Source organism: Alosa sapidissima, chromosome 13, assembly GCF_018492685.1.
Source record: "Alosa sapidissima isolate fAloSap1 chromosome 13, fAloSap1.pri, whole genome shotgun sequence".
NCBI lineage: Eukaryota > Metazoa > Chordata > Actinopteri > Clupeiformes > Clupeidae > Alosa > Alosa sapidissima.
The window spans coordinates 24,050,678-24,063,278 of record NC_055969.1 but is presented as its reverse complement, the minus strand read 5'-3'; the positions used below and the strand labels follow the sequence as shown (position 1 = coordinate 24,063,278).

Below are 12,601 nucleotides of genomic sequence, written 5' to 3'. Positions count from 1 at the left end.
TAACTGGGTAATACTGTAGTATCTTGTAGTTGAACAAGCCTTAAAGGAGAAATCTAACGAGTTTTCACATAGATCTCCATTTCTCAAGGTCACCGAGTATTGTCGGTACGGAAAAAAACAAAAACAATCGCTTTTACCTAGCTCGAGTTGCTACAGCCAGCAGCTAATGTAGCCAGGCAGCTACAGCGCTACACTCTGGAGGGCATGTCTGTGAGCCCCCATGTACATGCACACAGAGTGTAGCGCTGTATCTGATGAGTAGTTTGATTGGGATGAGATGATAGATAGATAGATAGATAGATACTTTATTGATTCCCATGGGAAATTCAAGGTCTCAGCAGCATACAGACAACACAAAAACATTCTTTAACAGCAGAAAGAGTAATTAAAGTATATAATATAAAAACACAACTAAGCAATAAGGACAGTAGAAGATAAAGAATATGCTAAATATACTAAAATACAAATTATACTAATTAACACTTAATCTAAATCAATTCTAAAAACAGTATCCACATAGTGGTGATTAATCAATCAGAGGCGCTTGCAATGACTGAGGCAGGGACTGAGCCTGTGATTCTCTGTGCATAGTAAGGTATGATAAGGTGCTCTAAGGTGCTCTGTGTGAATGAGTGTCATGGTGGTACAGTAGTGCAATGGTGATAGTGCAAAAGTGAGAAGTCTCTGCTTCGAGTCCTCTGGCTAATCAGCTATGGTACGTAGGTTTAGCAGTTAGTGATGCCTTTTTCCACCCATCTAACAAGCACTGAATTGAATCCAAACAATGAAATGCTAGCAGATGACTGTCTGCCCATAGTGTGACCACAAATTAGATACACTTTTTTTCTCCCCCCTCAATCTCACTAATGTGTATTACCTCATCAAGAATGTGTACAAATGTGAACAATTTCTTCATTGTAGAAAAAAAAAAAAAAAACACTTTCATTGCCTTTTGACAGGACTGCTGGTATGAACAATGCGCTCATTGTGCTTGCTGGCAGGCATGGCCGAAACGCTGAAATGGATCCGGGCTCTGCCTGCCCTGAGCAGCACAGAGCATGGCTGAGAGAGACCGGCTCGCCTGTGTGCTGGGTGCACTGCAGTGCCGCCCTGCCTCACAAACACATCTGGTGCTGGGCCAGATCTGGCCTGCATTTGGCCCACGTCTGGCACACATCTGGCCTAGTTTGGTGCATATTATTGGCCAGATATAGAGATGGACCTCCTCCTGATTCAGCTGTCACTTTTAGCCTATAGGATATCCCTGTTTTCAGCTTGAGTCCTGAGTTTGTGTGTCTGTACAACAGACCCACAGAGGCCTCACATAGATGCAGGTTTAGAGAGGGAGATGGTTCACCAGACCAGAGCACACACAGATGGCTTTTAGATTTGTTTATTGTAGTGCACAGCAGTTGACTGACGTTTCGACACTTTTGTGTCTACGTCAGAGTTTGGGGGCAGCTGTGGCCTACTGGTTAGTGCTTCAGACTTGGAACCGGAGTGTTGCCGGTTTGAACCCCGACCAGTAGGCACGGCTGAAGTGCCCTTGAGCAAGGCACCTAACCCCTCACTGCTCCCCGAGCGCCGCTGTAGCAGGCAGCTCACTGCGCCGGGATAGGTGTGTGCATCACCTCACTGTGTGTTCACCATGTGCTGAGTGTGTTTCACTAATTCACGGATTGGGATAAATGCAGAGACCAAATTTCCCTCACAGGATCAAAAGAGTATATATACTTATACTCCCATAAAAGCCATCTCTGTGTGCTCCGGTGAGCCTTCTCCCTCTCCACTTGAGCGGTCCTCTCCCGTGAAGCACCAGAAGATAATACACAAGCGTGGTGGAACTACCTTTTTTTGAGATACAGGTGCAGTTTTGTGTACGGTGCAGATACAGAGATGGACCTCCTCCTCCCAGTTCAGCTATTACCTGTAGCCTTCAGGTGGATATCCCTGGGCTCAGCTATGTCTTGAGTTTGTGTGCCTGACTGTAGCAGATAAGAGTTGACCCACAGAGGTCTTGCATAGATACAGGTGTAGTTTTGTATACTATATATGTAAGATCAGGATCAGGTGCTGTAAGGCATTTTATTATTATTACATTACATTACATTTGGCTGACACATTTTTAGCCAAAGCAACTAACAACATGGTAAACAGTTTAAGTTTTTAAAGCAATTCTCAACAATTTTAGGACAATTTAAAAAACGGTAGAGTACAGTAAGAATAAGTGCATCAGTGAGTGCTGTTTTTAACAGTTACGTGTCAGTTTAAGACAGCTGGTGAGTGCTAGGATCAGCAAGACTTGTTGTAAGTGGTGCTATGAGAGGAGATGTTCTCTAAAGAGCTAAGTCTTCAGGAGTTTTTTGAAAATGGAGAGGGATGTCCCTGAACTGGCAGTGTGTTCCACCAACGAGGAACAACAGATGAAAAAAGTTTGGATTGGCCTGAGCGTACCGGTGGTAGAGCTAGACGTCGTTCGTCTGAGGAGCGCAGCGGTCTAGAGGTAGCGTATGTCTGTATGAGGGCATTCAAGTAGGCGGGAGCAGAACCGGAGACTACTTTGTATGCAAGCGTTAGAGCCTTGAATTTGATGCGGGCCGCCATAGGTAGCCAGTGTAGCTGGATGAGCAGCGGGGTAACATGTGCCCTTTTGGGTTGGTTGTAGACCAGGCGTGCCGCCGCGTTCTGGATCATCTGAAGGGGTTTCACTGCGCAGGCTGGGAGACCTGTCAGGAGGGCGTTGCAGTAGTCAAGTCGTGAGATGACTATTGCCTGAACCAGAGGTTGGGTAGCATCTTGAGTCAAGTAAGTCCTGATTTTCCGTATGTTGTAGAGTGCGAAACGGCATGACCTGGCGACTTGGGGAACATGATCTGAGAAGTTTAGTTGGTTGTCGAGAACAACTCCTAGATTCCTTGCAGTCCTGGTAGGTGAAACAGACAGGGAGTCAAATTTGATGTTGATGTCGTGGTGTATGGTAGGTTTAGCTGGAAGGACCAGCAGTTCAGTCCCTGAGAGGTTCAGCTGGAGGTGGTGTGCCTTCATCCATGTAGCTATGTCAGAGAGGCAATCCGAAATCCGTGCTGAAACCAAGGGGTCATTAGGTGGAAAGGACAGATAGAGCTGTGTGTCGTCTGCATAGCAGTGGTATGAGAAGCCATGCGAACGAATAATCTGTCCCAAGGAGGTGGTGTAGATAGCAAAGAGAAGGGGGCCCAGCACTGAGCCCTGGGGGACCCCTGTGGTGAGATGGTGAGGTGCAGATAGCTGACCAAGCCATGATGCGTTAAACGAGCGTCCTGTGAGGTAGGATTCAAACCAGGAGAGAGCAGAACTGGAGATTCCCTTGTTAGCGAGTATAGAGAGAAGGATGCAGTGATTTAACCGTGTCAAAGGCAGCCGATAAGTCAAGCAGAATAAGTACTGATGACCAAGCGTTCGCCCTGGCTTCTTTTAAGGCTTCTGTTACAGACAGCAGAGCCGTTTCGGTAGAGTGGCCGCTTTTGAACCCAGACTGATTTGGATTCAGAAGGTTGTTCTGTGAAAGGAAGTCAGAGATCTGTTTGGAGACTGCTCGTTCAATGGCTTTGGATAGGAAAGGCAGGAGTGAGACAGGGCGGTAGTTCTCGACTTGAGCAGGGTTGAGAGAAGCTTTCTTAAGTAACGGTGTTACCCGGGCCATTTTGAACGCTGTTGGAAATGTGCCGGAGATTAGCGAGGCATTGATCACATGTGTGATAGCTGGTGCGATGGTCGGGCTGATGGACTGAAGTAGGCTCGTGGGTATAGGGTCCAGTGAGCATGTGGTAGGACGGCTACATGTCAGGAGTCTAGATACTTCACTCTCGGAGAGAGGCACGAATGCTGAAAAAGATGTTCCAGCAGCCCCTTAGAGGTTGTTGGAGTGCGGTATCTGAGTCAGATGCGTTGTGTGGGCATGTAGAGAATTGACTGCTGATTGCCGCCACTTTGTTTGTTAAAAATGCATGGAGCACACTGACCAGCGGCCATCAGCAGATTTCTTATTCGCTATGGTTCAGCAGTGGAACAGCTGGAGTGGCAGCGTCACATTAAAGCCAAATAATTTGAGCATTGAACTGGTTCAACTTTCAAAGCATAATGGAAGGCTCATCAATTGTCAGTTTAGGTATTAGAATGTAGACCGTTTATGTAACCTAGTAACAAGATAGAACTTATTAGGGTCTGAGCGTTGTGTTAGCTTTTCCGCTGCCACTTTATTTCTAATGTGATTCCCGTCTAAAAGAATTACCCCTTTATCTCACACATTTGCTTCCTGTTTGCTGATGACATCACAGTCTGTGGGGCCTCTGAGTGAATTAAGGGGCCGTTTACACGACGCCGGTTTTTGTGAAACCGGTGAGGTTTTGTTAACGGTTACGCCTTGCGTGTACACGACGCCGGCAGTTTAGGAGACTGAAACCGATGCGATTGAAACATGTGAAACGATAGTTTCGTGTAAAATGCAGTAAGCTAATGTTTAACTAAGTTAAGCTAACGTGTGCTTCTTATCTTAGCCACAAAAGGCTGATAGGCTACATTGTGCACATAAATCATGACAGGGGAAAGAAAAAACATTTTAATATGATAAATAAATGGTTTGGTTTGTTTTGACAAGCAGTGTGTCAGGTTGAGTGCCATGGCTGAGTTGAGAGGTGGGGCTACGTTGTCATAAAATTGCCGGCTTCGCACCTACAGGCGTCTACACAGCAAAAGTTAGCCGGCGGTTTCAAAAATTCCCACTTCAAGTTATTGATGAGTGCAAGAGTCCTTATCAATGTGGCAGGTATCAGAAACACCTGAGTGTGGTGTAGAACCGAGATCAGAACCGGACCAAGGTGAGATCCAGGGGTGGAAGTAGTTTTACATTCTTCCCGGTAATACGACTGCAACCTTCACTTCATATTGTTCACCTCTTTTCTGAACATCTGTAGACCTTTTAGTTGAGCTTTGAGTGTGCACTTTCCCCCCATCTCTTATGGGGGAAAGTGCACTGTGTGTATCGAAAACTGTCCAACTCACCTAAATAGGCTATATTTTTTCTGATTGCTAACTTCTGTGCTCAACTATTGCTATTTTCGCAAAACTCTACACACAAAAAGGAAAACCTTTCACCAAATGAGCAAAACATTGTGGTTCTCTTGCAAAAGCTAACACACCTTGCTTACAGTAATGAGTTTAGATTAGCCTATTAGCAGAGCATTCATCAGGACCAGTTATTGGGCTAACTTGTTTGGAGCACTCTTCTGCCTGCTCTCTCCTTCCTCTTCAGGATACACTGTTCTCATGTCTTTGTTTTTTAATGATAACAGTCTAAATAACAAGTCCATTAATTTGTATTATTTCAAAGCCTATATGTTGGATCATGTTCATAAAAAATATATTTCTAATATGCAGTATGCATTTAGTAAAAAAATAAATGTGGCATTCCCCAATTTCTTAAATGTAGTTTCTCAACACACTTCTCTTTCTTTTTGCATGGCTTCATGTTACCTTTCCAAATAAAATGTAGTTTGTTTCAGTCTGCCACTGATATTTCTCTATGTGAATGAAGATAGCCTAGTCATTCGTTCATTGGTTGCGCTTACTGTTGCGCTTTTGTTTTGAGTTGGATGCTCTCATAGACAGTTAGCCTATCCTTGATGCACGGATCTAATCGGAGGAAGCATAGACAGAAAGTTAGCGTGCCAAAGGCATATGTCTCGTTAGGGACTGATATGTGTCAATTGTGTGAGTCCAGCCCTGTTTTCGGCAGGCAGCTGCTCATCTGTCTTTCCGGTACTGCGTACTACCACTGAATCTTGTTACGAAATACAGAACTGTACCGGCCTGGTCAGATCTACTGGAGAGTCAGTCAGGTGTCATCATGGGTCTCTCTCTCCTCACAGATCTCACTGAATCTAGTTTTTATTCATCTCATCAAACTCTCATCAGAATACAACTACGCCTTCATTATACAGCTAAAGAATTGAATGTTTATCTAAATGCTATGACAACATGCTATGACTTCTTCCTGCCATCTAAGTGCATGCATGTCAGATATAGAACCTGTTATCTGCAGTTCATAACAGGGTGTTTGAACACAGAGGTGTGAAACCACTATTTATATAATTATCTGGTTGGAGTTTGAGCGCTTGTGCACAGACCACATAGCCTCCAAACTGACATAGGTGATACCACTTGAGTTTCTTGAATTTCCCCCTGGGGATCAATAAAGTATCTATCTATCTTATCTATCTATCTATCTATCTATCTATCTATCTATCTATCTATCTATCTATCTATCTATCTATCTATCTCTGCACTGTGGCAAGGATGCAACTTCACTCTAGCCATAGGCTGCAAAGCTAGCAAGCAGAGACAGATGGGCCAATTATAGAAATAGTGGTTTCACACCTCTACTTTTTAAATTCACACCACATGTTCCTCTTTTGTTTGATATTAGTGTGTTATAGATATGAGTGTGTTTGTAGTCGCTTCCTGGACCCTAAACCCCTAGCCTGGGTTTTCCCATGCTGCCTTATGCTCGCAATCTTATTCACGCTGCTAGGCAGCCTGGATTCCATGGACTTCGTTTTCACCTCAACGAAGGAACCAATCACAGAACGGAGGGGGGACAGAAAGACGATGACGACATACCGAAGCGGTTATGAGCTACGTACAGATGCATTTGATAGACATTCCCAGCGCCCCAAAAAACGGCTCTGGGCATTCGTAAACCCCGTTTCAAATACGAGAAAATGTATATGTAGTTCCCAGACCCCATCTTAATGAGATGAGCTTTGGTGTTAGCCAGGCTAACAAACCCCTACAAATGTGTCCTTTCAAATATTATTTATGAAGCAAATACTGGCTCGGTTGGTAAATATTGTTCTCGTTGGTTGCCAGAGGGGTAGCAGTGTTAGACTTGGTAGTTTATCTTTCCAATCCAGCTTTGAAAATATCATGCCACTGTTTTTGACATCTGACATTCACTTAGCTTAGACAGACACTTTCTAATGAGGAGACACAGCACTCAAAAAAATCTCCATAGAAATGCATGGGGTTAGTTTATAACGCCAATATGGCAGTTGTCTTCACATATTCCGCCCCTTCCGCGGCAAAAAAGTCGACATGTGAATACATCGTGCCAATCATGTGTTGTGATCTCACCGCTGGAGCAAGGTTGGTGTGGTAAGGCCTTGCACGGGTGCATTTCTGCTGAAATAGATGCCCGATAAGTGCCCAAAAAGCGTTGCAATATGGCCGCCGAGTGGAGGGACGTGCCTAAAAGGACTTTGGCTTAGATAGCAGGAAGAAGTCATAACATTTAGATGAACATTTATGTCTTTAGCTGTATAATTACAGTGCAACTGTATTCTGATGATAGCCACACCCGTGAATCATCTCCATCGTCAAATCAAATTCACTGAATGAAGGAAAGTGGCCAATCAGATTTGCTGTCATTACTGCAAGCTCATAATCCAATCATAGCCGGCAATGCTTGCTGTGGTGTTAGAGTTTCCTTGTTTGTGATGTGAGTTTGATTAAATCTTGTCATAAAGCAAACAACATTATTGTATTGCATTGTTATCCTGGATGCCTTGTTGGTTTCCCCTCTGGACTCCCACCTCTTGTAGTGGTTAATCAGGTGCTAGCCACGCGCACGACTATGAGAATATCATGTTTTGGGAGCTCACAGTACCAAGATTGCAGCTCTGATTGATTCTTGAGGAGTCAAAGCACAGAGCCTAGCGTGTAGAGGAACATCATTAGTGTATTAATCATGTGCCCATTGCTTGTACTGTTCCTTGCTTTGCCAAACAAGTGTCTGATACTTGACAGTACTGATTAGTTCATAGAATTCCATTTATTATTGAGTTCTTTTCCCTCTCATTCTAGAGACACTCAGCACACAGTAGTCTGGTTCTTTTATATGGCTATGTTCACGTTTATGTTTATGGTATTTGAGAGATGCTTTTGTCCAAAGTGACTTACAATATATAAACACTAGATTAGTTAAAAATGATTGTTTCAAATAAGCAGGCATATTTACAGTACATGTGTGTGCGTGTGTGTGTGTGTGCGCGTGTGTGTGTGTGTGCGCGTGTGTGTGTGTGTGTGCGTGTGTGTGTGTGTGTGTGTGTGTGTGTGTGTGCACGCGCGCGCTGCTTATGATGCACTAGTTTCCCCTCAGACTTCATGTCTATAACTCCCATCAGCTGGTGCAGTGACAGAGTGACAGGCTCTTCCTGTGCTGTGGGGTGGTGTGGAGGCTTCTGGCCTCCTCCATCAGGATGGGCTTTTGTGATAATGCTAAACTGCAGCCCCACCACACTGGGAGCAGGGTGGTCTTGTCAGCGTACGATATGAGAAAGTGTTTCTTTTCTCTAACGGCTCCTTTCAGTGGCGGCAGAGGGGAGGAAGTCAGTGTGTGTGTGTGTGTGTGTGGAGGGGGGTGGGGGGTCTCCTGCACAGGAGTGCTTTTGTTTGGTGGGCTTTTTGGCACGGTGAGATCAGAGCACTGAGGGGTGATGATAAAACGCACGCTCACAATGACCGGATCTGTCTCGCGTGCACTGCAGACTGCCCGGGGTGCCACACACATGCTTAAAGCCCACCGAGGGTCCGCTCACTCTCACTACCCCCCCCCCCCCCCCCCCCCCCCCCCCCCCAGACCCTCTCAGCACAGCAAGGCAATCAGCAACAACTTTTAGCATACCGTAGCACATATCAGGGTCAAATTTATTTTAGTAAATTATAAGGGGTTAAAAAGTACTTCTATTATTAGAATGGGTATCATTCGCAAAAAGCTATTTGTGTGCTCTAGTCCTTCAGTCATCTGAAGTCAAATCACACAGTCATACTTCATATACTTCACATATTAATGTTTCTGAATTGTGTTGTGTGATATTCCTTCATTGAGACTGGGATACCTTATCCCACCCAGAAGTCTCCTCCTTTTCCACAGCCTTGCCCTGTCTAAGTGCCCCAGATATGGCCCTTTGTGGTCTATTAGCAGGAAAGCCCTCGCCTCAACAATCAGCATTTGACAGCAGCAACAAACAGAGCCGGAGAGTTGAGCTGCATTCAGCTGTGGCAGACACACAGACCCACAAGCCCACAGGGAACAATGGGCTCTGTTCAGGGGCCAGGAGCCTGGCTGGTACCAAACCAGTGAGCCAGCGCACAAACGTAAACATTTGTTTACAGTCACAAATGTCAACAATTGTTTATAGACACAGTCCTCCTCTGCTTGTGTCCAATGCATGAGTCAAGTCAAGTGAAGTCAAGTTTATTTATATTGCGGATTTCATACACAGGGATCATTCAATGTGCTTCACATAAACAAAAGCAAAGAGTAATAGTACATAAAAGCATAAAAATGCAATAGTTTTTAAAAAATAGGTTAAAAAGTAAAGTACATAATATAAGTACATAATATAAGAGTAATTAATGAGGCTTTTATTGTTATATATATATAATTCTCCCCCTGTGTCCTAAGGTCAATAAACTCTCCACAGAACTTTTGTGATGTTAGTCTTATTAATATATTTATTTATTTGATATATTTATTTATTTTATTTATATGACACATTAATGGGTACTGTTTAACATTAGTGTGTCAAACAAATTCCGACACACACTGCTTACTACAATAATCAAAACCATTTTCACACAATAAATATTCAAGGTTGACGGTAAGGTAGAAGGTAAAAATCTGTTTTTATTTACTTTATTGAATGAGATAATTTGTAAATGGGAGCAGAGAGTGAGTGTGTGTGTTTGTGTGTGTGTGTGTGTGGTGCTTCATCATCCCTCCCTTTGAAGGGGTTAACTTTCTGCCCCAGTCGCTTGCTCTGGACTCTCTCTCTCTCTCTCTCTCTCTCTCTCTTTCTCTCTCTCTCTCTCTCTCTCTCTCTGAGGCCCTGTTTCCTGTGCTGGGTGTTTGGGAGGGGAGAATCGGCCAATTCAGATGCAGCAGAGGGTGTGTGTGTGTGTGTGTGTGTGTGTGTGGAGGGGGGTGTATGCTGCTGCACAGGACAGGAGTGAGTCATGGTGTGTGTGTGTGCTGGGCAGTGCGGAGCAGAGAGCGAGAAGAGCCGTGCAGGCCCTTCGCTACACAGAGCGTGAGTGTTAGGGCTGCCCTGTGCACACACCCATGCCGCTCCAGCAAATAGAATAGCTCAGTTTGGCTTGCTGCTCTCCGTTTTTTTTTTTTTTTAAAACAAGGTAAAGAAAGCACCAGTGTAAATAGTGTTTAAATCCCCCCTGGTTGTGAAGGCTGTGGCGTATCAGGCTAGGGTGAGGTCACACCTCGAGCTGGAAAAAGACAGAGGTTGTTTTTTAACAGCAGGACATTCAGTAGGCCAGTTGTGAGTTTGGTCATCAACACACCATCTGTTTCCCTCTTGCACAGCACATACATACATATATACACATACAAACATACTCTGATTCATGAGAGTCTTAACAGGCACCCATACCAATGTTTCCATAAATATGATTGACATAGTCTTTGTGGTCCTGGTCATTTGGATTTGATTAGTTGGATTTCTGAATTCAGCGTATGAGGGAAATGCCATTTATCCCTCTTGAGGAAAAAGAGAGAATAATTCATGTTTGATTTGACGAGTTCCATGAGGAAACGGAATTGTGTTTGAGGAAGCTTGCTAAAGTCTGTACGTAAGAATTGGCCATTGTTGGAAAACAGTTTCAAGAAGTACACTAGTTCCATGAAATTGATGAAAATTAAGATCCATGAAATTAATGAATCTGCTTAAGGTAATATAAGACAGATGAGATTCATTTTGATCTTAAATTAATCTTTCAAGTGATCACTTTAATTATCAAAGGTTTTACCCCACCATCTTTGAACAGATAGATCATTATTTCTTGTGGGGTATTCCAGTAGTTAAGAACTGCCCCTTCAAACCTCAGGAGCCTAGAAGTCCCTTAAGAGAACTCTGCATCAGACACACTGACAGCTCTCCAAGTCTGATGTACATACTGCTATAGAGGAAAGGGCATCAGGCTGAAACGCTGACCAAACTCTGACCACTTGCTCCTCATCTATTCTCTTCCTCAGATTCTTGACCCTTCAAGATGGACGTAGAGGATGGCCAGTGTTACTACAATGAGACCATCGCCTTCTTCTACAACCGCAGCGGCAAGTACCTGGCCCAGAACTGGAATGCGGTCAGCACGCTGGTTATGGGTCTGGGTATCACAGTCTGCATATTCATCATGCTGGCCAACCTCCTGGTCATGGTCGCCATCTACGTCAACCGGCGTTTCCACTTCCCGATCTACTACCTGATGGCCAACCTGGCCGCGGCCGACTTCTTCGCCGGGCTGGCCTACTTCTACCTGATGTTCAACACGGGCCCCAACACGCGGCGACTGACCGTCAGCACGTGGCTGCTGCGGCAGGGTCTGATCGACACGAGCCTGACTGCGTCGGTGGCCAACCTCCTGGCCATCGCCATCGAGCGCCACATCACGGTCTTCCGCATGCAGCTGCACACGCGCATGAGTAACCGGCGCGTGGTGGTGGTCATCGTCATTATCTGGACCATGTCCATCGTCATGGGCGCCATCCCCAGCGTGGGCTGGAACTGCATCTGCCAGGTCAGCACCTGCTCCAACATGGCTCCGCTCTACAGCAACTCCTACCTGATCTTCTGGGCCATCTTCAACCTGGTCACCTTCGTGGTGATGGTGGTGCTGTACGCCCACATCTTTGTGTACGTGCGCCAGCGCACCATGCGCATGTCCCGGCACAGCTCCGGGCCTCGGCGGAACCGCGACACCATGATGAGCCTGCTAAAAACGGTCGTCATCGTTTTAGGTGAGTCAAATCGCTCTGGGGATCATGAGGATGAGTTACACGGTGTGCTAACTGCATGTGACAAAAGCGAGTGAGTGAGTGAGTAACAGCAACAAAATCAGGCTAATAACTTTGTTTTCAGTCAGAATGTCCCCCCTGGGTGTGACGCGACACTGTGCAGGACAACGTGGCACAACAATTTGAGCTTTTGTTGGATGTCCTGTTTCTGTTCTCTCTCAGTAACTTACGTTGAAATGTTTTTTTGGGCCAAGGAACACCACACAATAGAATTGGCATATTAAATGGATTCAGTGTGGACTAAGAGCAATCAGTACTAAGGAACAGTCTGGCAATCACATGCACTTAGGAAAAGCTGCTGGTGTTCTGAAAATCATGAGGATTGCTCTGGGTGAGGTAGTGCTCTGGAAATCATAAAGATTGTTCCGGGTGAGGTATTCAGGTATTCAGAGATTTCCGTAGAATTTAGAAAACAGTGTCTGTTTTTTTCCTTTTGTCATCTGGCCTCTACGGTGTTCAGATACAGATACAAATTAACTCAAAATATCAAATGTCAAATTATGTCCGGTGCTTCTGGTCACTCTGATGATTGATAATGGTACCACAGGTCGATGGGAAAAGAAAAAAGTTTCCCCGATCTGGAAATGTGGTATAATTGCGCATAGAGGCCTACAATTAGGGGGTAGTTGTATGAGCACTCATTCAATTTGCGCGCATCTGTGCGAGAGAAAGTAAAACCACTTGAGCTGCACAGAT

The 12,601-nt window shown here is 44.9% G+C and overlaps 1 protein-coding gene across 2 annotated transcripts in view; it reads left to right on the top strand.

The window, feature by feature from the left end:
• Positions 1–12,601, top strand: part of lpar1 (lysophosphatidic acid receptor 1) — a 36,872-nt gene that overhangs the window by 9,829 nt on the left and 14,442 nt on the right. For both annotated transcript variants that reach the window (XM_042059155.1, XM_042059154.1), the window contains one exon: positions 11,087–11,848. In XM_042059155.1, coding sequence (XP_041915089.1) covers positions 11,104–11,848 — 745 coding nt within the window. In that variant the 5' untranslated portion in view covers positions 11,087–11,103. The remainder of the gene's footprint in view (positions 1–11,086; positions 11,849–12,601) is intronic.